This window comes from Excalfactoria chinensis, chromosome 15 (assembly GCF_039878825.1).
Source record: "Excalfactoria chinensis isolate bCotChi1 chromosome 15, bCotChi1.hap2, whole genome shotgun sequence".
NCBI lineage: Eukaryota > Metazoa > Chordata > Aves > Galliformes > Phasianidae > Excalfactoria > Excalfactoria chinensis.
The window spans coordinates 5,203,258-5,230,738 of record NC_092839.1 but is presented as its reverse complement, the minus strand read 5'-3'; the positions used below and the strand labels follow the sequence as shown (position 1 = coordinate 5,230,738).

General features: G+C 52.7%; 1 protein-coding gene across 1 annotated transcript; it reads right to left on the bottom strand.

Annotated features, from left to right (window-relative positions):
• Positions 1-1,143: 1,143 nt before the first annotated feature.
• Positions 1,144-26,142, bottom strand: JPH2 (junctophilin 2). The gene is made up of 6 exons (XM_072350119.1): positions 25,525-26,142; positions 19,070-19,853; positions 9,713-9,831; positions 5,590-6,368; positions 4,833-4,930; positions 1,144-4,419 (listed from the first exon to the last, which is right to left on the bottom strand). The coding sequence occupies exons 1-5, from the start codon at positions 25,901-25,903 to the stop codon at positions 4,850-4,852; spliced, it is 2,142 nt and encodes a 713-aa protein (XP_072206220.1). The 5' UTR covers positions 25,904-26,142; the 3' UTR covers positions 1,144-4,419; positions 4,833-4,849.
• Between the last annotated feature and the right edge of the window lie 1,339 nt (positions 26,143-27,481).

The window sequence follows — 27,481 nt, the reverse complement described above, 5'->3', positions numbered from 1 at the left end:
AAGAACAGTGTTCAGCTTGCCAAGGAGATACTGGTGGAAGAGGGCAGGTAGCTGAATGCTGCTGGGAAATAAACCACCTGTGGGAAGGACTGACAAGAAATACCTTTGATGCTGCAGGCTGCAACTGATGGCTCCTGGGGGTGCTTTGGCTGGATGGAGGCTGAAGCCTCACCCCAACCCTCCTCATACAGAGCTGAAGGCCAAGAGGAGATTTTCCTGCTCCCTGCATAGATGGATGGTGGAGTATGACTGTGCTGTCCCTGGGCTGGACAGGTCACTCCCAAAGGCCAGCAAGGCTCAGATTGCATCTTCCACCTCCCACCAGTGCTGCCCTTCGGTTACAGGATCAGTGCCTCTGTCCCTGCTCTCACATGTTGAGGCTCCTCTCTCCTCTCACTCAGCTGGGAGCGGTGCAGGGCATGTTACCCCAAAAGCAGCAGCTCCTGAGGCAAAGCCCCAAGCACTGTTCCCTCCACCCAGGGGAAGGGCCATGCTCATCCTTTTGCCATTGCTAATATTTTTGAAGCAATATATCATTGCTCCAGCGAGAGACCCGCCTCCCTGATGCCTCCACACATGGCCAAGGATCTGCTCCATTCATCAGCTTAAGATTTATGAGGTGCAAAGGGCTCTGGTTACCCTGCTGCCCCCTCCCTTCTTCCCATGGCTGGGTGAATGAGTTGCTGCTGGCTCCTCTGATATCAGAAGTAAAGAAAGCCCAGGGGAGAGCAGAGCCCTCATTCCACCAAACTCATCTCCCTAAGTCCTTACCAGAGCAAAGATCTTTCATCATGAGTCTCCCTGCACCCCACAGAAGCAGGAGGGAGGCCCTATTGCCTGCAGAGGCTGAGCCTGTCTCAGCAGCCCCTCTGCACAGCCCAGCTTTGCTCATGTGAGACACTCCAGAAATAGAAAAGGGATTGAAGGTTTCAGCTATTCTGCATTCCTCCAGCCCTGATGGCTCTGCCTGGCACAGGGCTCTGTTCTCCCACCCTCCCCCTAAATCACACTTCCCCATCCCTCATGTCTGGCTTTCCCATTACTTTGTCCAATCACCACAAAATTTGGGGGGCTAATCTGGATGTAAGAGGCCATGACTTCAGGTTTACTAGGAGCAAGTGAGTTTTTGCACCAACAGGACAGATTGCTGACAAGCATTTGCATCCATCCATTTATGGGCTTATGGGGTTGATGCTGCACAGGGTCCCAGGGCCCTCCTGTGATTGCCTCCTCTCTGTGCACTCAGAAACAGTGCAGCATTGCTTCTTTCCCCTATTTGTGTCTTGACCACATCCACAGGCCTTTAAATCAGTGCAGGGGAAGAGAGGGTGGCAGGTTAGCAAGAAAGAATTACCCTATTTCCAAGCACGGAGGCACCTGGGGAGCAGGCAGCAATGTGTTGTCTGGAAGAAATCTGGCAGCAGCCCCAGGGGATGGCAGGCAGCACAGGGACCTGTTGAGGGAATGCTGATGGAGCTCTGACTGCTGCATGGACACAGCCCAGGTGGCTCGGTGCTGACACATGGCTCCCAGAGCATCACTGCGTTTGGGATGAGGCGTTAATGGCAGCACAACAGCACTGTCTGCAATCGGTTTCCTGCACAGTTCAAGAGAAGAAATGTGAGCTGAATGGCTGGGGAAGTTCGGGGGAGGAAAAGGCAGATGGGGCTGTTCTCCTCTTGGACCACGATGAGACCTCGTAACAAATTGTGGTATTTCATTGAGAAAAACAGGGAAGAAAATACTTTTAGTGCTGCAGTGTCCCATTTTGGTATTTTCTGAAGCCAGAAAAGGAGTTTGGAGGACCTGAGGAAACACTACTGTCATCCAGTACAAGGCACTCACAAAGATAAACATCGATACAGTGAGCAGATAACTGTTTATTATTGCACGTAATCCAGCAGAACAACTGACAGAAAACTCCGGACAGCAGTACACGGGTTGTAGTACACAGCTTGCAAAATCTGTGATGAAGGTATTTTTGTGTGAAGAGTGAAACATATCTGCATCTTCGTAAGACCTGAAAAGTATAACACAATATCCTACTCAGTTTTGAAAGCATGCAAATTGAGGTAAATCTGTTCTTTTGCATCTAAGAAAACGAAATCCCCAAGGGGCTATATACCTATGTGTATATATATCCATATCAGTGCAATATGGATATATTTGTATGTCACATAAAAGCAAATCTACCTACTGTTCTCAGAACGTTAATAGGAGGAAAGCACATTGTTGTGTGCACATCACATGCATAAAAAACAGGGGCATGAGCTGGGGGGGAGGGGGGGGATAATCTTAACATTCTTGAAAAAAGACCTTTCTTTGTGCTCAGTGATAAATAAAAGCCCCTCAGGTTTCTCAACGGGAATTGTCTTGGTAGCTAATAAAAGCAGCTGACATATTGAGAGGATGAACAAGGATAAAATGCCAACGGCAGCAGAGCGTGGGGTCTGCAGTACATTTATATTTCAGAAGAGAAAAAGAAATAAAAAGAAAAAGAAAAGAAAGAAGCAAATTGCTACTAAACTACGCTCTGTGGAAGTGTAGATGGTGCTGCACAGCTTTCTCAGGACTGGTACAGCCACATAGCTTTTAGGAAGGGATCACATTCACTTCTCCCACAGTGAACACCATGTACTTGCTACTGTGGCAACATTCCTGAGCTGAATAAGGTTAAAAAATACACTTGGTTCACAAAGAAAAGTACCGAATTATTCTCACTCTCTTATAACATAATTAGAGTACAGAAATTAGGCAGGTCTTGTCCTGTGTCTCCAGTCAGTGTAAACTCCTGCCTGTCTGCCATTCGCCTCTGCCATCCTTTCAGACTGACCTTTGGAGCAGACTGGCCATCTGTTTTTTCCCTCGACCATCGCTTCCACGTTCTTTCCAGTCTCTCAGGTTTTCCCACCCAGTCCTGTGCTGTGAGACTTCAGAATACACAGAGGTGCACAACCGACTATAAATAACATTTCCGATTAACTTAAAAATAGATACAAAATACATATTGCTCTTAAAAGAAGGAAGAAACACGTCCAAGCGCTCAGCCTCACACTAAACTGTAACTTCATCTGTGCCGACTTTCTAAGCTCGCACTGCTAAGGATCAGAGCAGATCACAGTGGCAACATCTCCTTCCAAAGGTCACTCTCTATCGCTGCAAACTGTCCGGGCCTCTAAGCCTGGCACACAAGAACAACAGCTCTATTGCCCCTCTATGCTCTACCATTGCTGAAAGGCTGGTTGCTGCGTAGTTTTGCGCCCAGTACCCAAACACACTGGAGTCACTCGGGTCTCTGCACCTTTCTCCCTTCAGGAATAACTTCACCTCTCCCACGACAGCCACCCTCGGTGCTCTGCTAGGAAAGGCTGCCTGCTCTATTTCAGTGAAAAAGCAGCACTGGAGCCTCCTCACAGCTCAGCGCTACAAGGAGGAGGAACCTGTGGGTTATACAGGGGTATTGTTCAGTAAGTACCTCCTTTTCATTGTAACTTGCACCATTTTCATAGGAAAATTAAAAAACAAGAAAAACAAAAAAACAAGGGGGGTAAAGGGGCAAATTCAGCACATTGATTTCCTTTCCCGTTACAGTGGGAAGTCACCCACTGCAAGACACTTTCGCACAGAGCATTGTTGGCGGCAGGAGAGCGCTCAGATAGTGCCCAGTCCTGAAATGGGCACTGTCTGCACCTGCAGCACCCCTGGGCACACCAGCAGCTTTGCACCAGCCAGCCCCTCACACCCCACCCCACAGCCCCGACCGCAGCTCGTCAGCAGGCAGGGGCAGGGCTCCGGTCACACTTCACCAAGCCCAATGTCAACATGCTCCCCCAATCAGTCCTCCATACATGGAAAATGACTCCAGATGATGGGGAAAGGAAAGACTTTTTGCTTGTCTCTTTGGATGACATACGAGCATGGAGGGAGATGCTGTCCAGCCCTAGCCGTGGCACGGCTCTCAGGAGTCATTTTGGTTGTTGCACAATGTTGCATTTTTCAGGCCATGGATAATATTCTTTGAGAAATCTCCAACATCAAGTTAACCAAGAGAATTACAAAACACATCACAGTGCGTGGATGAGACCTTCTCACTCATTTTCCTACAGCTAAAGATAAATTCCTCATCCCTGGCATGACAGGGCAGTTGATGGCTTTGGCAAGAATAATTTAATGCAACTGCTATTTTATACAAAGAAGAGAAGGAGGTTGAGTTGTAGAAATTCTGGCTTTGTCTTGGTAGATCACAGAGGCCAGCCACAGCCTGGGAGCAGGGAGACTGAACGGAGGATCTTCAGGTACTTTTACTTAAGGTTCATGTTTGCAGTGCAACCTTGGGATCTCAAGTCCTCCTCATAGGTGTTTCCAGATGACTGAGATTTAATCCCCACCAAGGTCCAAGGTCTCAGTGAGCAGCAACGCCTGTCCCAGACACAGATGAATGGGAGAGTTAAGGGGGAGCAAAACATGCAATCGACACATAACCACTGCTGTCTGTATAGCTTTCATCTCTGCAGGCTGGGTGGTGACTACTACACCAATGAAGGCAGTGCCCAGCAGTTTCATCCCTGAAGAAGAAAGCCTAATACCTGAGGCATGGGAGGAGCACCCTGCATTTGAGCGAGCTCCAGTTCAACTTTAGTCAGATACACACTGCAGCTCACACTGATCTCGAGTAACTCAAGTACGTAGCAACAGTGGTGGAACTAACACTATATTTGTATCACCAGAGCACTTGTCAATGAGCAACTAGTGTTGGCAATAAGGTTGGTCAACTGTTAAATGTCCACAGCGAGGTCTGCAAATTGAGGACAAAATCTCATCGCCTTTCTTACCTTGTCCAAGGGGGACCTCATGTCAAGAAGTGTACAAACAGGATGGCCAGACCAATGTTCAGTAAGATGACCATGCAGATCACAATTGTGTTAGGTCCCTGAAAGAAAAAACAATGACAGAGTATTACGTACCATAGTTCTAAGTGAGGAGACCTCACAGAGCTGCCTTGATTCTGCTGTTTGGAGATATGAAAACCACCTGTTCCCAGTGGACGTACATCTGGCCTGAATTTCAAACTAGTTGAATACCTACCACTACCTACCACTACTCTACTACTATTTCTCCTCTGCAAATGCCTTAAAGGAAACCCTGGCCATTTGCACAGAAAAAGCCAGGAGGAAATGACCTTCTGTGCCCCCCACAGGTCTCAAGGGACCCTCTGGACTGAGCAGTGTGGGAAAAGTTTCCAGAGGTATTTGTGAGGTCGCCGAGGCCCAGGGCTGACCCCCAGCATTTTGGTCTGCAAGCTTCCAAACCAAATGCTGGCCCCTGTTCGTGTTTAAAGTCCATACTAAGCCAGACCCAGCAGGTGAAAATGGAGAATCTCTTCCAAAAGGCTGTGGGGCCCAAAAGGAGCCCATAGACACCTGACTGTGCCCACCGCAGCCCTGAGACTCCAGGCTACTTTGGAGACAGAATCAACGGGGGAAAAACAAGGCTGAAGGAAAAGCAGTTCCTACAACAGAAAAGGAACAGAGTTGTCTCAGGAGCTCCCCTCCACGTCCCGCCTCATCCCAAACCGCCATCACACATCACCTCATCACCCTCCTCTGCGTCCTGCGCTGCTGCCACCGCCATCACCGGGGCCGGGCTCTGCTTGGCCCCCGCCTTGTGCTCCGTCCGACCCGGTGCCCGGCCCTCAGTCTTTCTGTCAGCAGCGGGCTCACTCCTGCTCACTGCCTTGTGCTCAGGGCTGAGTCGTTGCCGGGGTTGCTTGTGCTCCTTGGGATGCGGATGCTCCACATTGGCTTCTACCTGGGGCGTGTGCCTCTCCACGGCCTCCTGTACCGGCACTGGGGTGCCCCCGTGCCGCTGAGGCTCTCCTTGGGGCTCCGGGGATGGCGGCCCACGCTCAGAGAGTGGCTCCTCCTCATAGTCCGCAGCGGGGGAGACAGGGGATGTCCTGACGGCGTAGCTGTGGTAGCCCTTGTAGTGCTCGACGTCAGACCCGCGCGCCATGCGCTGCAGCGGCCCGATCTCCATCTGCTCGGCCGGCCGCGTTGAGCCCCGTGAGGCCGGCCGGCCTTCGCCATCGGAGGCCCCACCACCACCCGCCCCGGCCCAGCTGCCAGGCCGCAGGGCTCCATCCTGCTGGGCCTTGGCACGTTTGGCTTCCGGAGGGGTGGCAGCGGGACTGGGGGCTGGACTGCGGCGGCGGGGGGCCTCATCCTGCTCGTGCAACTGGGGGCTCTCGGGGGGCGTTGGGGGCGGCGGGGCGCCCTTGGGCTGAGGAGGTGTCGCTTCCTCCATGTTGACGGCGTGCTCTGCGTTCTCCATGATCTCCTGCAGCAGCCTCCGCTTCTGGTACTCGGGGCCTGCAGAGAGAGGGGCGGTGGGAAAGGGTCCAGGGGAGACAGCAGGGCTAGGGCAGGGGCTCAGCAAGGGCATGTCTCCCTGCTCTATGTGCCAGCACCCCATCAGAAAACAAAACACACCAGCCCAAACCCAGAGCTCACAGCACCTTGCTGTCACCTTCCCTGAGAAACAACCCTGGCTGTCTCAGGACATGTTTTTGTAGCTGCAAACTCACCCTGTGCTTTTCCCCTTTTGGGCTAGAATAAGCTCCCGAGAGAATGGAGTGAGGCTGCATTTTCCACTGCCTGCCCCAGACCAGAGCCTATTTCCATAAGGGATTTCCTGTAGATTCAGATCCCTGCTTTACACTGCCCTGTAGGGGGAACAGGCCAGGAGCTCCACATGAGACCCAAGAAGTAAAAATCTGCACCCCGGCTTTTTGTGGTTTGGAGTCACACAGAAGGATTATCCTGAGCCTAAAGGGATCAAGCTCTCATCCAAGCTTTTTCTTTTTTCTTTTTCCCAGCTGGAAAACTCTTCACTGTGGCTTCTTTGGTGTCTAACAGAGTGGGAACAAACAGTTACATGGGGACGCTCCCTGCCTCCTCAAGAAAGAGAGGTATCCCCAAGTGATCTATCTTCCATTGTGCTCTATGGGAAAAAACAGGTTTCTTATGCACAGACCGGGGCAGGCAATGAGGGCCAGCCCTCCTCTCTGCACTGACACAGGCACCAGCAAAATCAGCTGGCACCATCACACAAGGTGACTCAGGGCTTCGGATTTCGTTCTGGCCACATCTCACATGCTGACTTGTCAGCTCTTAGCAACGTTGCTGTCACTTCAGCTATTCGCCTATCATTAAATCTTTACTTCTTGTTAACCCTGGGCCAGGTCTGCAAAGCAAATCGTTGAGGGAATCAAGCAGAGCCTGACACTGAGGGCAGTCCATCATTCTCTGGTGCTGTCAGAGCAAAATCCACCAGGGAATGACGAGGAAAGTCTGAAAACCAACTGCACACAGTGCTCTGCATAATGGGACCTTGACAGGGGTCCTTGCATGTCCGTGCAGTGCTCGTAGCAAAGAGAACACAAGCACGTTCCCTATAGGCATCGTGGGGTTGCAAACCAGCACGTCCAAAAGAAAGCACCTGCTTTTGGAAATGGTGTTGGTCTCATTCTGCTGAATCCTAGTAATGCTGAGAAGTGCAGACGTACAGGGCTTGGCACGTGCTCCTTAATGGCACAGACCCTGGAGCCACACTGTCCCCAGCTGCTTCATGGTTCCTCCCCTCGTCTCCTCCACCCCAAGGACTAACGCAGACTTGACCCTACTCTGGAAATTGGAGATTGGTGCTTCATTCCCTCTAATAAATCATGGGTGTGATTTGCACGCTGCGAACTCCTGCCCACTCAGGGCAATGTCTCTGCTCCGAAGGGGTGGTGGGGAGAGAGGGCACTGATTTTAGCTGCTCTGCCCTGCCTACACGCTCCTGTCAATCAGCAGGCAACCCATTCAGGGCCATTTATTTCTGGCTGCAAATGGATTATTTGGAAGCCTTTTCAACAGTTGTTCAGACTCCTCAAAATAGGCTGCCTGCAGCTCTGGGCTCCTTGCTATCTCTTGGTGCTCTCTTCACCTCCTCAATAATTCACACCAAAACTCCCAGGTGCCTGGAAGGCACTGCACAGCCCAGTCATCCTCCCTTCCACAGCATCCACCTCACTCCCTTCACCTCCCCTCTATTTTACATTTTAGCAAGAACTTTGGCTTCCATCCCTCCCCTCTATGTCTATGACATCCTAAAGGAAACCCAGAGCTAAATACTTATTAAAGAAATGCAGCTGCCAAACACTGCCAGGCTCTCCTGGATGTGTGACCAGACATCACAAGTCCTAGCAAAATCTAAGGGTGGATTTCTGCCTTTTTGATCTTGGAAGGTGCAGCCCTGCAAGAAGATGCACCTCTCTTGTTATATTCCTGTCACTTAGTGAATGTAGAGATTAAAGAGAATTACAGAAGAAAAACACACCAGCCTCACACGTGGCCACAAGACCCATTGTGCAGAGACCATTTCATTTGTCTCATTCAGCTACAGGTGGAAGAAGCAATCCAGCTAGATGACAAAAACCTTCCAGCAGGAATTTCAGTTTCCCTTACTTCTGCACTATAAATACCCCAGTGTGCAAAGGGTGGACGTGTAGCCGTGAGTGGCAGCTGAGGGGCTTATGCCAGGATCAAGTGATGTTTAGCTATTGTTAAATGAAGTGTCACATGTTGGCTCATGCCTGTGCCCAGCCACTGTGGTGGTTCCCAGCCCAAAGGCAGCTCTGAGTTCCTGCAGTGCACTGGGAGGAAGGGGCAGCTCTCCACTGTTCCATGTCTTTAGCTAGTAGGTGCAGGACAAGGACCTGCAGGGAATTTCAGCCAATCTGTCAGTGTGTCTGTCTGGCTGTGTGCTGCTCCTGAGCTGAGGGACTGCTGCGCTGTGGAGGCACTGCAATCAGATCAGCAGTAAGCAGAGCTAAGTAGCAGGCAGTGCTTGGCTTCTATCCCCAGTTTGGTGCTGTGATGGATGCTGGGCATTTGATCCAGGTAACAAAATCACATAAAAAGAAAGACAGGTTATGAAAGATAGGCATTTGGATCTGGTTTTTTGCTCTGCTATTACCTCCCTTCTATGAAAATGAAAACTTCCCAGAAAGAACATAGGTCTATCTAGCCTGTCCTAGGGAAAGGTAATGGCACTGACAGTGCTGCTTTCAACATTGAGCTTCCTATCTACTAATCCCCAGTGCTTGCTCTTAGAGAAGGAACCGCTCCAATGTTTTCTCAGCCATGTAATTGATGGCGACACTAACAAATATATAGGAAATTAAGGAAATAATATTTTCCATGATCAACTTTCGTACAGGATATTACAGCTCCTAATTAGCAGAACCTGACTGCACCCTTGGTGCAGTTTGCAGCCCCACAGGATACGGGTTATGAGTCAGTGTGCAAAGCTGTCCTAAGAAAAAGCAACTGCAGCTCAAGGGATGTAGCCACAGGAGTGCTGCAGATGGCTCCCAGCTCTCTGCTGGCCCTGGCAGACACCGGGAGGGCTTCATAGTGGGGGGGAAAGAGGCAGGGAGCTTGGAGAGCTGCAGATTTCCTCCAGGCTATGGTAACACCTTGCAACAGATAGAACAGCAGTGTAAGGAGGTCAGCAAATAACCCATGTGTAGGGGGCTGGCTGAACTTGTGCTAAAGTGGATCTGAGATAGATAGAAGGGCAGACTCCTGAGTTACAAAGTGGGAGAAGCACTGGAACAGATTCCCAAGGAAATTGAAAAATCCCTCTTAGAAGAAGCCTCTTGTCTTACCTGGCTGGTAGAAGTCTGGGGAGAGCTCCCTGGCCATCATCCTGGCTATGCCTGACTCGTTGTTAGCTGCCTGAGCTGCCTGCTCAGAGCTTTCAGCCTTGGCTTTAGCATGAGTTGTCCTGCAGAGGGAAGAGGGGACAACAGTGAGCGCTGTCTAAGCTGACATTGGCTCAGAACTTCAGCAAGGGGCACGAAGTGTTTAAGACTGACCAGCAAATGGAGCAGGTATATTTGCAAACATGAGCATGTTCACATGTTGCATAGAGGCAGCTGATGCTGCAAAATGGACTTGCCACCATGCTGCAATTCACAAAGACGCCTGCTCTGAGGAATGCCCAAAGCACCTTTGCAGACATCACAGGAGCACAGAGGGACCTCACCAGCAGCAGCACGCCTCTTGTCAGTACCACTGACACGTTTCACCCCAATTTACACTCCTGTAGCTCTCCAGCAACAAACTCTGGCTTGTCCAAGGGACTTCTGTGCTTGCTGCAGTCTATGGACTGCTCTCACCAGGTGCTTGGAAAGGCAGAGTCATTGCTTTCCTCACAGCCTCGCTCCATGAGTCCTCTCTGCTCCTTCCCAGCACGCCTCCTGCTTGCTCCCTAGGGCCATCGGAGCTATTCTGCCAGCCGGCTGTTGTATTCCTCACATGCCTCCCGCTCGCGGCCCTATGATCTTTATGCTAAAAGCAGGGCAAGCTTTGCAGCCCAGCTGCTCACAGTCTGGGAGGGAACTGACTTCAAAGAGTAGGATCACACCTTAAAAATTAGGGAGGGTGAAGCACCGTATGCTCAGCTGCTCTGCTCCACCTGTGGCTCACGGAGTCTTTCCCCATGCCCTAATGCTTCCCAAGACTCCCTCTGTCTCCTGTGCTGCATGCAGCAGAGCATGCACTGGCAGCACCATTGCAAAACCACTTATTCTTGAGCAGATGTGCAGCTAGCAGCCCTTCAACACCAACTTATTATGAGTTTAATGAGGTCATACAATGTCTATCGAGCTATTTAAGTGATACCCAGACTTTTCAAACTCAGGCTGGAATTTCACTGGTCCTTTCCCATTAAACTCAGATGCAACATGCAGACAAGACTAGCTTTGCCCTGAAAACTTGACAGTTGCAATGAAGAGGTGATAGAAATGCTGTTCTGAGACCCTTGGAGAGTAGAAGATTATATATATATGCACATACAGACACACGTCATTTTGGATAGCGGTAGGGAAAGAATTAAAGGCAGGGCACTAATCCCAACTGATACAGGCACCGGTGTGACTTGACAGGGAGCCGAAATTGCTGCTCAGTGCCCTGAGATAGAGCAGAGGACGTGGAGCTGCTGTGCCTGGGATGGCATCTCTCTGGGATGTCATCCCACTGCCGCAGACGTGGCTCACCCCTGCCTGCACCCACACCTTATCTCCTGCTTTCTCTGCAGGCTGAGCTGCCTGGGATTGCTGCCATTCTTGGTCTTTTTATCCAAAATTCCTACAGCTCCTGAAACACCCAGGCTACGTGATGAGGGAGAAGACAGCAGTTTTAAGCCACTGCTCACAAGCAGGGGGTCTGAGGCAGCTCTGAACAGAGAAATCACCTCCTTTTTTGGTAGCATGTAATCAGTGTGATTAATTCCACTGAGGTCTGGCAGAGGCTGAGGGGATGGCTCTGTGCTCTCCATGCCCAGGGATAAGAGGGGGCTCAGCAAATCCCAGGGAGCACAAGCCTGCATGATGCCAGCCCCACAAACAAGCTCATTGAACAGGGAGCCCAGCTCTTCACCCCACAGGATGTGTTCCAGCCCCTGCCTTCATCCTGCTGCTCTGGGATGGGATTCAACACACAAGGATAAAACCTTCCTTTTCAGCCACTTGGTGAGCAGACAGAGGCTCTCCTGGCCACTTCTCAGACCCTGCAGGAAAGGGGCAGCACCAGGAAGCAGAGGGTTCCTAGAGGTAACTTCCAAATAAGTAGTTTGGCAGTGGACTGGATGTAGGGTCTGCTCCCTCTGCTAAAAGGAGCAGAGCTGCACTTGTGCTGATGTGGTACCGAAGGGGTGCAGATGGATCCTGGCATGCCTGGTGACAATGCATGGTGCCAGAGGTGACAGCACAGCTCTGGAGTACACTCTGCTCTGCTGGAACACTGTGACAATGCACAGCTTGCAGGGAATGGCCCAGCCATAACAATAACACCAAGCCCTCTGAGAGTATTTCTGAATGTATTATTTATCCTGGCAGGGCTGGGGAGGAGAAGCTCAATGCAGAATAATACTTGGCCACAGTGGCAGAGCAGCAGATAAATAGCAGGCACCCAGGGAGAGCCCAGGGCACAACCAGCAGCAGCATTCATAAGTCCATCTTCAAAGCAACGCCGACAGATGAGCAGTGAGCATTACATGTACCCAACTGGGGGCCAAGAATACAAAGAGGAGCCTTCAGAGACCAGTGCTGGTGCTCCCAAGAAAGGATGCACAGAGTGGGGACAAGCGATCCCTACTCCCACCCAGAGCAATCTAAGGGATCGCAGGGACTGCTGCAGGACGCTGGGAGCAGGGAGTTAAATGCTTCACTTCTCCCCTGGCACGGCTCTAATGCTCTAATCGTTTTTGTATTAGTGTGCAGACAGAACTCCACTCCCATCCTCCCTGGCCCTGTCCCAGCCACACTGCCCGCTTCATTCCTGACTGCTGTCGAAATCCCCTGCGGACACACGAGCCGCAGCTGAGCGCTGTGCTAACAGGTGAGACCCGGAGCCGTGCGGCAGGGCCGACTCTTCAGACAGTTTATGTGGTTTTGCACATCCACATTGGCTTAGCCTGTAAATGAAGCTGGAATTAGCAGAGAATGCTGCAAATACCAGAAGGGCTGGAGCATCTGCAGGTGTGGCAATGACCTTGTGGCCAGGAGCAGGGCAAGAGCTGAACTCTCTGCCCCAGCTACTGCACATCCATGTACTCAGAGAAACACAAACCCATCCAGCACTGTCCTTCCCTCTCCAGGGACTCCTTGTCCCATCAGTACAGCAAACTGCCCTCTGCTTGATTCAGGTCCTGTGGGGACAAGCGTGCAAATTGGGCTAAATGCCATGCTGTCAGCACGGCTGTGCCGAGCACAGGGAACACAGGCAAGTTCAGCACGCTTCTGTGGTCATGCTGGTGGCATTTTGTTCTTCTGAAGAACCTTCAGATAACAGTTTGTCTTGGCAGGGATGCTTGCAGCACTAAGAGATAGAGGGAAAGCCGTAGATGAGCTTTTGCTGACGGCAGTGTTGTCCCTTCTGTGCTTCTGTGTTCACATTGAGAGGGAAGAGGACAAACAAAGTGCCACAGAACAGACACTTTCTGGCTCCTCCATTTTCCACACCACCTCTGGCACTGATGCCATCCTTTGCTTTCTGCTTTCTCCCAGCCCATCTCCTTTGTACCTCTGTCTCTGCCTCCACACACACACAGATGCCATCACACCTCTGTTACCCACTATCCCCACTTGCATGTATCCAGCCCATGGGAACTGGAACCCCCTTTTTGTTTCATCTCTTGTGCCACATTCCCTGTGCTAGTGTCACCCATCTGTATGCACCCAGGGGCATCTTGCCCCAGCAGCCAGGCATGCATTTAGCTGTCCTATTGCTCTTCTTATTCTATCATCTGTGTGTACATACCTACTTAGTTTAGACTCTGACACTCCCAGACCTGAGACTATCCTGGTTTGTATCATGGTCTCTGTGCCTGCAGGGTGTGATCTGTGCATTAAGCAACACAAACTGCCTCCTATGGGAAACATTCACATCACTGTAAAGGAAATCCCCAAAGAGGAACCACCCTGCCTTGCAGCCTCCTTCCTGGCAAGCAGCTCATCAGATGCCCTGGGATTTCTGCTGGCTGAACCAGCACCCATACTGAAGCAGTGGCACAGTGAACTTTGCTTTGTGAACTTTCTGAACCTCTCCTCATTGCGTCCTGCATGAGGAGCACAAACAGTCCATTCGGTCTGGAGAGAAGCATCCTCCACTGTGCTTTGCTTCAGGAGTGCCTGGCAGAGCTCACTGCGACCTAACGAGCTCAGCAAGCATTAGCCTTTATGATTACTTGGTAAATTTTTAGAATACCGAAATGTTATCCTCGGCTCTAAATAGCTCAAAGCTACTTGCATCTTTCACCAAGGGATACTTCCCTTCAGAACAGTTAAAGTGACATTAATCTCACAGCAGACAGACCTGCAGCTGTCTGCAAGACGACAACCTACAGACCCCAGTCCTGGAGCAAGAGCACCTGCAGGGATGTCTGGGGGGAAAAAAGGGAGATCTGCTGCTGCTGACTGACCCCGCAGGTGTTAGGGCCATCCTGCATGGGCAGAGCAGGGCATGGATCCGGCCACATCACAGTGGGTTGTCCCATTGAAACAGGAGGGCTGCAGCGCTCACTTGTTTCAAGAGAGTCCAGCCTAACCCAAGAGCTCTGCCATATAGGTGGCACTGCAACCCGAGTGCCAGCACCAGGTTGGGTCAGGAGGTGGGCACTCTGACTGCGGCACTGCTGGCTTCTTCAATTGGAAGTCTGAACAACTTCTAATTCACATTTTCTATTCAGGTTTTAGTAATCTAAACCCAGAGAGTGAAGAAACACGGGCTACGTTTTGGCATTTCTTTTTCCCAGTCAAGAAAGGAATAACAGGAATTTTGGGGTGTTTTTTTTCTTTCCTTTTGTAATGTAATGAAAGCAGGCAGATCTCTTAAAATATTGTATTTGGTCAGAAGCCCAATTATTCATCAAGTCTAAAGCAGGAGCAACCTTCCACCAGCCTCTTTGTCACTCAAGTTGATATTCACAGGTCTGAACCCAGAAGAATGAAGAGATGAGGCTGTGAGCTCGGATAGCTCCTGCATACCTGCACCAGGGCTGCAGAGCACATGAGGGGATGGGGACATCTCAGGGTCCCGAAGGAGCAAAGCTGCAAAAACTGGAACCCAGACAACCAAAGGGCTCTGGCTGGGCACCAGCATAAACTAACCATATGCGCCAGGAGGAGAGAGGGGCTCTGTATCTCAGACTCCTTATTTGAATCAGACCTTTTACTCCCACATTTTTTACTGTTCAATATCAGAATACCACAGAAGTGATGATAAGCCTTGAGCAAAGCCTGCCTGAAGCCAACCATTTTCAGATCCGGCTCCTACCTGCCAGCTCCAACCTTTTGGAGGGGACTCAGATCCTGCTTGGATCAGTCCAGCATGAAGCTGCCATTTTCCAGCCATTTTCCAGATTGAAGTCTCACTTCATTTTTCCCTCCATATGTTCGCAAGCTGTTGAGATAAGCATTTCCCACTGGGTCAGGCCTGGCCGGGCCATACCCACTGTTGTCCAACCCTACTATCTCATGGGATCCCAGTAGGTCCCAAAGGCCCTTGAAAACCCAAGAAAGCACTCTGCCATCGACAGCTGCATTCTCCTTAGAGCTGCTGGAAGTGCATGGTCCCTGTTACCCTACTAGAGCATGAACGAGCCTTGGAAAATCCATGTGAGGTGGAGGAGAGCAAGACAAAGCCACACACACCCTGCGCTGAAGTCAAAGCACGTTTCAGCCCAATAGCCAAAAATGTGTCTGTCAGTGCTCATGGCTGCAGCCAGCCCAGCTGGAGAGGAGGCTGCTGCAGGGAGGGATGAAGGAAGGGTGAAGGTGCAGCAATTTGCAATGCCCTGCAGCTCTCCCAGACAAGCAGTGCTCAGCAGAGCACCTCACAGAGCAACATGCGGCTGAGCTGGGGCTGCTGCTGGCCATGGCTCCCAGCTGTCTCACACGGCAGCACTGATAAACCTCTGCTATGCACTCCCTTATTTAGTCAGGACGCTGTGCTGACTGCAGCGATTCCCAGACGTCATTTGCACCTTCCACGAGTGCTGCGGCTTGGGAAGGCTGGGAGCAGTGGGACGGCTGGCAGGGCAGCTTCGGGAAGAGATCCGGGGCCATGGATGTGAGTTGTGGGCTTATATATCCAAGTGGCAGGATTGCAGGGCAGCTGTACATTCAAAAAATGTTCAGAATGTGATAATTCCTAGTTATAGCCTCCAGTCACAGGACATCCAGCTGCTCAGACTTCATGGCCAGCATTTATAGATAACAGGTGAAGCACACCAGCATCCTTTGTCCCTTATCCCTCAGTTTCCCATTGGTCCTATGACTTCCGACAGACATACTTGGTGCTGTTAGCAGAACACAGACCCGTCAAGCTAGCTAGAGCCCAGCCAGGCCCACGCCGTGCAGGATGAGTGGCAAAGTCCCTATGTTGAATTTGGTCCAAGTCAGTGGAAGCACAACAGCATGCAGAGGAGATCACAGCAGGCACTGCTATGCTGGGACAGAGACACTGATTTTGTTCCCCAAAAGCCCCAGCAAGAAGGAAATACGTACTGTGAACTGTGCAGCTACTGAGTGCATGGCTTCAGGAATCAAACTTCAAAATGCAGCCAGCCCTGCCCCTCCTCTTGCATTCTATTCTATTCTATTCTATTCTATTCTATTCTATTCTATTCTATTCTATTCTATTCTATTCTATTCTATTCTATTCTATTCTATTCTATCCCACTCCATTCCAGCCATCAAATCAATTCCAGTTCCATCCTCAGCCCCTCACACAGGTGGAAAGCAGATGGATTTCCAACCAGAGGGTTCAGGAAGGACCCATGCAGGGTAAGACAGCATCAGAGTGGGTGGGAGCCACTCAGAACACCCGAGCCCAGCAGACATTGGGACCGGAGCTGCCTGCAGCCCTCTCATTGCACTCACACACCAGCACAGCTCGGTGCCTGGCTCTGCTCAGCACAAGTGCTGCCTGCCTGCGCATCCCAGTGTGGCCACATGCCTGAGATTCCTACTGCACAACCAACAGAGGCAGCCTCAGCACTCAGGCTTGTTTTCCTCCAAATTTCTACATCTTAAAGAGCCTTTTATGGTGTAAAAGAGTGAATTCTGCTCTACACTCCCCAGCAGCTGGATTGCTTGTTAGCTCAGCTCCGTGAGGGGATCCCAGAAGCAAACGGAACCCAAATACTGCACACAATGACAGGGGCACATGGAGGCAGACAGGTATGGTATAGCCCAGCTGTACCAGTCCTGGCAATTAGATCCTAGCAGTAACTGCATGGAAACATCATATCCTCCCCAAACAGCAATTCATGTGGCCTCAGAGACGTTTCTCATGTAAAGCACATGGCACCCTGCAAGGAATAATATAAACACTGAATCTAGGCAACTCCACCCCGTAGTTACGGGCTGGGGAGACATTAACAACAGCACAGCCCTTTATAAGCCGTAATAATTTATTTTCACAGCCCACATGCAATTATTTGCTGCTGTGGGTGTAGAAATGGAGGCAAAATTCAGAGCCAAAAGAAAGTTGGTGACAGAGCTGGGATTTCTACCTAGGACCCATTCTAGGTAAAACTACTTATGTTTACACTTGATCCCAGGGCTGAGGGGAACAGGAGGGAGAAGGAGCGCAGCATGAGGCGGGTGTTTACAAGGCAGCAGCGGAGCCAGAGCAGCATGCACCAGAAGTGAAGGTGGATGGAAAGGGTTGAGCTGCAGCCCACAGCAAGGAGGAGACGAGTGTTGGCTTTGAGGTGGGTTGAGGATCATTAGGACTGCAAGGGAAAGCTGTCCTGCACAGCACTGTGCTTCCATGAGCCCTGTGAAGGGAGGGCGTCCCGCAGCAGTGCAGTGCAGTGCAACCTCTCATTTCCTCCAGCTCCAAGGTTTCCTTAATAGGAAATTATCTCCCAGCCGTGCCGGGAGGGATGTGGTCCCCTGCAAGGGCAGCGGCTGCATTCCAGCCTCTGATGGAAAGCGCTGCACAGCCGCTTTTGATCCAACGTGTAAATAGTGTATAATAAAAAGAGGCTTATATAAACTGACTGGCTTCTCAGGGAGCGGCTTTTGCAGCCCCAGCCTCTTTATTTCTGGGTGCGAGCGCTGCTGCCGCACGCTGCTGCTGGGCACGGTGGGACCAGCATTGATGCAGCCTCCCCAGCAGGACAGGGTCTGTGACACTGCTGTCCCTGTGTGACTTCTCCTGCAATCTGGATGGTTTCTCTCTGCTGGTTGTTCCGGCAACCGGGCTTGGAGAAAAAACAATCAATTCCTTGCAAAACTTTGGAGCCAGGAACACAGGGGCGTCTATGGGCTGTGAGGGGGGCGGAGACAGGGTTTGAAAATAAAGAGCCCTCCCTGGGGCAGTTATTTCCTATGACCACATGGTGATTAAGCAACTTTGATAACCAAACCCTGAAAAGGCACAAAGTAGAACAGCACTGCAGCTACAGTCACCTCCCAGCAGCCCAAGTACAACGCAGGTGACACAGTATGGCCCCAAAACCACGGCAACAGAGAAGGACGGGTTCACCATCTGTGTCCTATGAGCCCAGAAGTCCTCATCACTGGGCAATGACAACCACAACCACAGAGACACAGTGCCACCGCTCAGACACACACAGTGATGGGGCAGGACTCTCCCCTGCCACCCCTAGAGCTGCTCCGTCTCATCCTGGCATGGACACAAGAGGCTATCAGCACTTTCCTCTGCAGCTAGTTACTAACACAGCTAATCCTGAGCACTGCCCACCTGTCTGGTCCCAAAGCATCTCTGCTGGTGCAATGGAAACCAAGGTGGCCATGAGCTGTTGCACACACCATGCTGCTCCTGCCCGTCGGATCTGCCCTGGCTCCACAGCTCCAGTTCAGAGACCAACAGGCTGACATGCATTGCCAACATGGAGGCAGTCTGGAACCTGCCCATCCTGCCATACCATGTGCTCCAGGGCAGAGCCATGCTTTGCTGCAAAGAGTGTTCCTTTGGGATGCTTATGGGCCTCTTGGAGCTACCACAGTCAGCATTCCCATTAACATCACCATGGAACTCTGGCAGCTTAGTGAGGCACCAGGTGATCCCATCTCACCGGATTCCCAACATCTCACCACATACCCCCACCTCACCAGCTCCTTGCCCCCCCACCAGTCCACACTGGTCATCAGCTCCTCCAGCCAAGGGGAGTGTGTGACAGGACTGGGCAGGGTGAGAAGAAGGAAAGAGTTTGGTAGGAGCCTAGTTTCACTGTGTGGGTGTTTGCCACAAGGACTCTCCAGAGGCTGAAAAAGCAAGAGTCAGGCTGAAAAAGGATCTGGAGACAGCAGAAAGCTGGAAGCTCTTCCCCACTTGGCAGCAGGTCCCAAACACCCACCGCTGGGCTGCCATAAGGGCAGTAAAATGAATTAAATGGAAATTGCAGAGAGCCACGTTTGACCCCATTGCTGCAGTCCAGAGGGACACATGGGGCACAGACCACCACCCCCAGGACCCCGCACACCCACCTGGATGCCGCGATCTCCGACTTCTGCCGGGCAATGGCTGCTGCCCTCTGGGCCCCCTCCACGCTCCGATCCACCTTCTGCCGGATCTTGGCGCTCTTCAGAGGTATGACGCGCTTCTTCATGCCCTTGACCAGGACATTGTGGCGGTATTTGCCCTCCTCCTTCTTGCCGTCGGGCAGCGTGGTGCAGCCGTAGCCATGCCGCAGGTTGTCCAGCCATTCACCCTCATACTTCAGCCCGCTGGAGCGCTCGCTGACTCCGTATCCCGAGCGCTTGTCGTTCTTCCACTCGCCCATGTAGGTCTCGGTGGTGGTGGCGTCGATGTCGGACTCAAAGGGGGGGTACTCCTCTCCTTCCGCTCCCTCGCCCAGGCTGGCGGTGGAGGTGGCATCGCTGGCGGCCGAGCTGATCCCGCTCTCGCTCTTGAGGAAGCTGACGCGGCTCTTCTGGCTGGCCAGCGACGACTTGGACTCCGACTTCTTCAGCTTCCCCAGCAAGGAGCCCCTGCGGAACAGCCCCCCCTTCTTCACCTTGCCAGCCTCGGCGTCGGCGTAGAGGCTGAGGGCAAAGCCGCCGCGGGTGATGGTGGGTGAGGAAGGCAGGCTCTCGGGGTGGGCAGCAGGGGAGTCCTGCTGCGGCAGCGTGCCATTGCTGTGCTCGCTGCGCAGGGAGGACAGGGAGGTGCGCAGCGGGGAGCGCACCACGGAAGCCATGCCGTAGGGCACGCTCTGCCGCACGCCGTAGCCGTGCCGCATGCCGTTGGTGAACTGGCCCTGGTAGGTTCCTGTGGGAGAGAAGAGGCAGGCGGTGAAGCAGCAGCACGAGGGCAAGGCAATGCGGGTTGGTGCCCGCCATGGGACAGGGAGGCTCGCTCTGCCCTCTGAGTCCAACATCCAGCAGCATTCGCCAACCTGCCAAAGCAGCCATGAGGGAGCAGGGATAGAGAACGAGGTGGTGCTGGCAGGGGACAGACCTCCCTCAGCATCTGCTTTGCCCCAGCACAGCTCGTCTGTGATCCTGCGATTGGACGCACACATACAGCAAAGCAAGGAGTAGAGGAGTATCTCTGTGAAAGGCTCCTCCAGCTCTGCTCCCTTCTCTGGGCCCAGCTCAGTATTTGCACGTGGTGTGTCATACAATGAGGAACATGAAGGAGGTTGTGATTGCCACAGCTGGGCTACACCTCAGGTCTGGGACTCTGCTGAGACCTAGCAGGACCTGGACGCCTCAGGGGAATGGGAAAAGTACACTGCTCCTTTGTCAGCCCGGTCCCTTCCCTCTCTGCACCTCTGCAGACTCCAGAATGGTAAATTGGAGACAGCAGCTCTGATTTCCTCCCCAGGATGCCAAAAGACTTAAATTAGCAGAACGGCTCTTGGGAAGAGCAGAAGAACCAGCACCAACACAGCCACCCTGCCAAGCACACTGTGAGCCCCGTGGCACCATCCAGGATGGGACAGCAGGAACACTCCCCAGCCCTGAGCCCTCCCTGCCCCACTGCTCTCCTCAATCCATAGATACAGTTGCCTCAGAAACCAGCAAAACCACCCAAAACAAAAGCAGCATTCAGCTCCGCTCTCATCCATCAGCCAGCATCTGGAAGGGGCCATCTGGCCCCAAAACACTGTGGGTGGAGGGCTCTGGGGAAAGCACAGACACTCTTGGAAAAGCACCCCCCCTGCTCTTTGCCCTTCCAGGCCTGGCTCCATGCATGGGCAGGGGACACGTTCACTATTTGTGTCCAAAAACGTCTGCTTTTCATTAAGCAGCAACAGAGAGCTGCCAGGAGGTACCAGCGTTTGGGGAGCGAGCCCTTTCTGACGTCTCAGAAGGAGGGGTGGCCTGGCTTGCAGGCATTCATTCCCACATTCAGACACTGTTACTGAGACCAGGGATGACCCTGGTCCCCAGGGAGCAAACGCAGCTCCTTCTTTGGTGATGGTGGGAGTGCATATTTTACGCTCTCCCAGGCCACTTCTGCAGCATAATCTCTACTCCCAAGCTTCAGGTTTCGTTGAAATCCTCTCTGGACCCGCCTGTGGGGTGTTAACTTACAGCATCAGGGGCCAGGAAAGGCAAGCAGTGCCCAGGCAGGCAGCAGCTGCTGCCCCGGCTGCCATCTGCACTCCCTGCCTGGGGCATGCAGGATTTCTGGCTGCTGCAGCGCTGCATCTCCCCACGTACCAAAGAGAGGGCTCACGCACCGCAGAGCATCTGCAGCAGCCATGGAAGCAGCCTTCCAGAGCAAGGTGCCTTTGCCAAGAGAAGCTGTGGGTGCCCCATCCCTGGAGGTGATCAAGGCCATGGTGAATGGAGCCATGGGCAACCTGATCTGGTGGGTGGTAACCAGCCCACAGCAGGGGGCTGGAAATAGTTGGACTCTAAGGTCCCTTCCAGCCCCACGTTTTGCTGTGTAAAACGGTAATGAATCTTAACACAGAGCCACCATGTGCTGCTCCGCTCTTGTCCCCATGAGGAGCCCCTGAACCCAGCACCCCATCCCTGCCTGTGTGGCAGCAAGCGGGTCTGACACTCGATAGGGCTGACACTGGAGACCTCCTTGGAGGACAGGCCAACCTTGCACATAGCAGGCTGCATCTGATATCAATGCTGAATTAACCACCTGGAAAAGGAATTCTGGGAAAGTCTCATGGGCTTAGAGGGGCTCAGCCCTCCAACAAGTCCCAGCTCCATCCTTTCTCCTGAGCAGCACCTACAGGTGGGGTGGGAGCTTGTGCAGAGGGCTCACTGGCACGTCCATGGTGCACTGTGATTTATGGTGCCTGACTGAGGCTTCATGCCTGGGTTCAGCCATCAGACTGGAGCACAGCCAGGAGGTCTGGGAGCAGCTCGATGTGCTGGGACAGGTCGCAGCCTCCTCGCATGGGTACCATGGCCAATGGGGACATGACTGGGATGGGCATGGGGAGGTACCGGGCAGCACCACCCCTCCCTGTGCCCATACTAATGACATCTGGGCACAGACTCACAGCCAATGGAGCCACAGCAACATGAAGCTGGCAGTGCTGTGGAAAAGCACCACGCTGGAGAGTTCATATTCCTGGGTTCCTGCTCCACTCTGTTGCCATCAACCCACAAGCAGCCTCAGCCAACGTATTTCATGTTTTTCTGACTCGGTTTCCCTCTGTGGGAAGAAACACCCTCTATTCCCACCAGCAGCACAGACATGGGGCTACTGCAGCACAGGAAAAATCACCGCCAAGATTTCTCTATAGCATAAAGCATCCTGAGGGCAGGATTGAAATCACATAATGGCTGTCAAAGTGGCGTGGCCACAGCATGCCAAAGCACAGAGGGACATTCAGGCACCACCACGATGCTCACAAGGGGCTGAGGATCTGTAAAATAACGTCCCTACACAGGGACAGCACCCCAGTGATGCCTCGTCGCCTGCATTTTCTCTTGCTGGAATGATAAAATGCTGCTTCCCCTGCATCGCCCAGGTATGAGGTGCACCACCTTCATCTGAGTGAAGCAGAGAGCAGCCGTGCCTGCATTCATAGGGAGGGAAGGACCGAGCTGTGGCACTGATGGGGGCTTCACTCCCCAAGCACACCCACCCTTTGGATGCATGGAACACATGGCAGCAGGATGATGCTGCCATCAGCACTGCGTCTCACCTGCCCAGCCTGCCTGAGGTGCTGGGATAACCAGCAGTGAATGTAAGTAACACACACAGGCAGGTAAATAACGCAGACAGCTCCAGCGGTATCACTGCCTTCCCATCATCTGCTGTTACGCAGATACGGTGATGACAGACATGTTAGAATGTGGTGCAAAAGGCCAGGAGCATCGTGGGGCCACGTGCAAGACAGAGCAGCGAAAACTGAGTGCTTCCCCTGGGTGCCAACATCAGCAGGGGAAGGACTCTGCCAGTGCTGCCTCAGGGCTTCTGTTGGGAAGGAACAGCAGAGAGAGAAACCGAGAGGGATAGAAAGACACAGCATTAACTCATGGGGCACATTTAGCTCTGTAGATGAATATGGAAAGCTGAATTATTTTGCAGCAGAAGCAGTCAGCAGGAAGCAGAGTGCTGGACCTGGAAACAGGGATTTGTGTCCTGCTCTCTTTCTGATGCCCCATGACCTTTGATGAACTACTTTACCAGCCCTGGCCACACAGAGGGAATGTTGTGTGTCCACAGACCTGCACATGGGCCATATGTGTATAGGCACACACTGAAACAGTTATTTGTGGAGCAAAGCAGAGCTCTGAGCAGCACCCCTCTATATTAAGCAGTAAGACTCTGCATTAGCGGTGACACTTCTTCCTGCAGCAAGTTTTGACAGAGTTGAGCAGTAGGAACCAAAGCGTGTACCCAGAAATGAGGGCATCCTTACGGGGGAGACAAAACTTGAAGTCAGACAGCCAAGCGTTTGCTCATAACCTGTGTTATAAAGCCACAGAATTGTTAAGGTTGGGAAGACCACTAAGTCTTAGGTGGACCACTAAGTCCAACCAGCAGCCCATCAAAATGACGAGTCCTTCACGCTCTGCCTTGCACAGTCCAACTCACTGCTCCCTTATCTGTCCTACCCTGCCCTACAAAGGGCTCCAAGCTCTTTCCTGCTAACAGAAGCAGACGCACACACATGCACTGAGCTGGGACTCTAAAGGAAACATCCCATAGAGATCCTCTGCCTGACCACGCACACTAGGAGCTCCTCATGGCTGACTTCAATCAGAATTACAGAAGGAGAGCCCTTTAAGCCATCAGGCTCCCACAGGTCATTGGTAGAGAAGAAGAAAGCAGCCTGGCCAGCTCTGAGCTTGGTAATATTGGGAGATTACTTCTTAACAGACATCAAAAATCGATGTGGGATTTCAATAAGCTTTGCTCCAGGTTTGGGCTTAATGCAGCCACAAGATACAAATCACAGACAAGCCTGTAAGTGCATTTTAAAAGCATGAAGTTTGTAATTTCATAAATATATATACTTGAGGTTTACATTGCATGTAATATCAAACACCAGCATCAGCTGCACCTCCCTGCAGCCTGCATACAGCTGTGAAGCTCCCAAGGAGCAGCCAAGCACTGCAGGTTCCCAGGGCCCTGTCCTTCCATGGCTGCACCCAGAGCTCACACGGCTCCAGGGCTGACAACTCCCAGAGGTGTCCAGATGTTGGCCATGGCAATCTCAGCTCAGATATGAGCAGGTCCCATCAGCAGCATGGCCTCAGCTGGGCCACGCAGATGGCTGCTGTGTGCGCAGGTGAGGAGACAACACAGGAGCAGCTGCTGCAGGTCATGGAGTCATAGAATACTCTGGGTTGGAAGTGACTCCAACTCCCAGCCACCTCCATCCACCTCCATGCAGCAGACATGGTGCTGGCCAGCATCAGCAGATTGGCTTTGCCTGCAGCCTTGTGCTCACCTTTCTTCTGCCCCAAGCTTTCAGAGCAAGATCTAATTCAAACTCCTACAGAAAGCTCGAATCCCATTCAAACTCCTCAGGCACCTCCTTACTTTGCCCTCCATCACATGAACCTGAAATGCAGCAGCCCTGCACTGCCAGGGAGGGATGTGCTTTAGTGAGGAACTGGTGATACTTTGAGATCTCGCTGCTGAGCCAAGATCTTCCACGCTGCTCACAGCCATCACTGCACCGCACCACAGTGACCTGTGCTAACAGCAACCCACAGTAACCTGCACCACCATGGCTATGCCCTCAATTGATCCCTTTTCTTAAGGGCTGTTAAGATTTCTGCCATTACTGCTGTTTTTCTTTACAAAGTAGCTCCATCGCATGTCCTGGATAAATATAGATGTAATTCTGATACATATTTTGCAGCCTATTTCTTCCAAATCACCCTCTCTATTTAGCTATCCTAAATATGGCAGCGTGGAACACTATAGTACTGAAGAGCTACAGAATTACTTGCACAGAGATTCTTGTGATGTTTCTAACCCCAAAATTGCTACTAAAGCAAAATCACAGCTCAGGCTGAGCCCACACGGAGCACAGCACACATCTGCACCGCGGGGGAATGAGAGTTTCAAAGGAACCAAGAGGGTTTATTTAAGGGAAAGACAAGTGGCTACGTATTTTAAATGGCTTTGATAACTCAAGCACAACGCTTCAGCAAAGCAGATGTCCAGGCACCCAGCCGGAGGCGTGCGAGCAGCACTTAATACATAGGGAAAGTGCACTATGATGCTGGAGGTGGCTTCTATCCAATGCACAAACATTCCCAGCTCGCTGCCCAATGAGGAGGGGACAGGCCGGCTGCAGGCGCGAACCTGTGGAGTTGGTGCCGGGGTGCAGCCATGAACGGGAATGATCTACTGGGAAGAGAAGCCAATGGCCACGTAACACAAGGTTTGCCGCTGGGATGCCAGGGGCAGCCGGCACCACGATGCCCGGCCCTCACCCATGGGGACAGCAGGAGCTCATCCCACAGCCATGGCCGCCCACCGCACGCAGCCCCCTCACCTCCATCCGCGTACGTCTCAGTGCCGTAGCCATCCTGCAGGCCGTTGTTCCAGGTACCCTCATACTTGGCTCCGCTGTTCATGCTCTGCCGCGCGCCGTACCGTCCCTTAAAGCCATGGGTCCACTCGCCCCTGTACACCCACCGTCCTTTGGTCTCGATCCCCAGGCCGTGCCTCTTGCCCTGGGACCAGTAGCCCTCGTAGGTGTTGCCGCTGGGCCACGTGTAGATGCCCACCACCTCGAAGCCGTAGTTCCAGGAGCCCGAGTACTCGCCCTGCCCCTTGGGGCCGGTGCAGATGCCATGCCCGTGGGCTTTGCCCCCTTCCCACCCACCGCAGTAGGCACCTCCATCATCGAAATCAAACCTGCCCCCACTCATGGTCCCCCCGTTCCCGGGCTGCTCCCCTCAGCCGGGCAGCAGCAGCAGGTGGGGGCACGGCTGCCCCATGGCAGAAGGCTCCGGGTGCTCCTCGCCCGCTCGAGGGGACTGCAATGGGAGGAAGGAGTAACTGGAAGGAAGGGAAGGGAGAGGAGAGGGGAGGGCAGGGGGTGGTGAGGGCCCCGGGGAGCCGAGCCTGACCAGAGGGAGGGGAGAGATGGGACGGGGCGGGGGGGGGTCCCGAGGCAGCCCCCGCCCCGCTGCTCTCCTCCCCGCCCGCAGAGAGGTCAGCGCTGCCCTAACAAGGCCATCGGATCCCAGGAGCTGCTCCCAAAAATAACCCCGTGGCCCGGCCCCCGCTTCGGGGCCCTTTTATGAAGGAGGAGGGAGAGTCAGCCCCCCCGGCTCCGGCCTCCCCACCTCCGGGCAGGCGGCCAGCAGAGGCTGGGAAAGTAAATGCCTGCCGAAAATAGCGGCTGGGAAGGGGCGCCTGGCTCCTCACGTCATCCCGTGGAGATGGCAGAGAGAGGACGAGGAACGAAAGCCCAGTGCACCGGGCTCACCAAACCCCTCCCAGTCACACCTGTCCTACCTGGGAGACACTGTCCAAGCAAGACCACAAGCAGACGGCACTCGTTCCCCTTACGGCCCACAGAGCCCCAGGCAGCTGCAGGAGCAATAGGACGGCAGCGTGCTGCCAGGTCCTGCTCACCTCCTTGGGGTGGGCTCCCAGCACTGTGTCTGCCTCTGGGCAAAGCTGCCCCAGCCCTCAGCAGGCTGCACGCTCACATCATACAGCTTCACACCTCAGACAACCTCCCAAGCTGTGCTTCTCAGGAGACGTATTAATAAACAAACAAACATATGGCTTTCCTTGCACTTACATGTGTACAAACAGCATGCAAGCTGCAAAATATCTGTCTATGTTTTTGCCTTGTGGCTCCTGGGTAGACCAAAACAGCTCGTAGTAACAGCACTGGAAGTGTTAAGGCAGCAGTTGCAGCTGCCCACGGCCGCCTATTTTGCAGCATTCTGGGATTTGCCAGCCCAAGTGTGTTGTAACTGCCCTAAGGAGATGCCAAGTTCAGGAGCACGTAATTATTGACTTAGCAACTCTTCCTAACTGCACAGCACACTTATGTGAACTGATAGACCGCTGTATGGACAACTTACGCACACGTTGCCATTCAGAGCCTACCCTGAGCGCTAAATTAGCCGTACAATCGAACTTCAGACAACGCTCAAACCTTGAGTGTGATCAGACACCACCCAGGTCTCGCCTGATTTCTTCATCTTGGCAGAAAAATCGGCGTCCTCCTGCCAAGGCTGGTGGGGATCCAGCTGCACCCAGCCCGGAGGAACGGAGGGACCTCTAGCGGCACAGCAGCGCTCGCTCCCTGCCCCAATCAGCACCGATCAGCCTTTAATCTCTACATCCCTTCCTGGGTTTCACTTTCTGCCAAGTGCTATTGAGCACCCGACACTGTAACCCTAAACCCTGCGAGTCTGCGGTGATTGTCTAAGAAACGGGAAAAAGCAATAGCGGATTGGAAATAGCTCTCATCCTCTGTCTTGAAT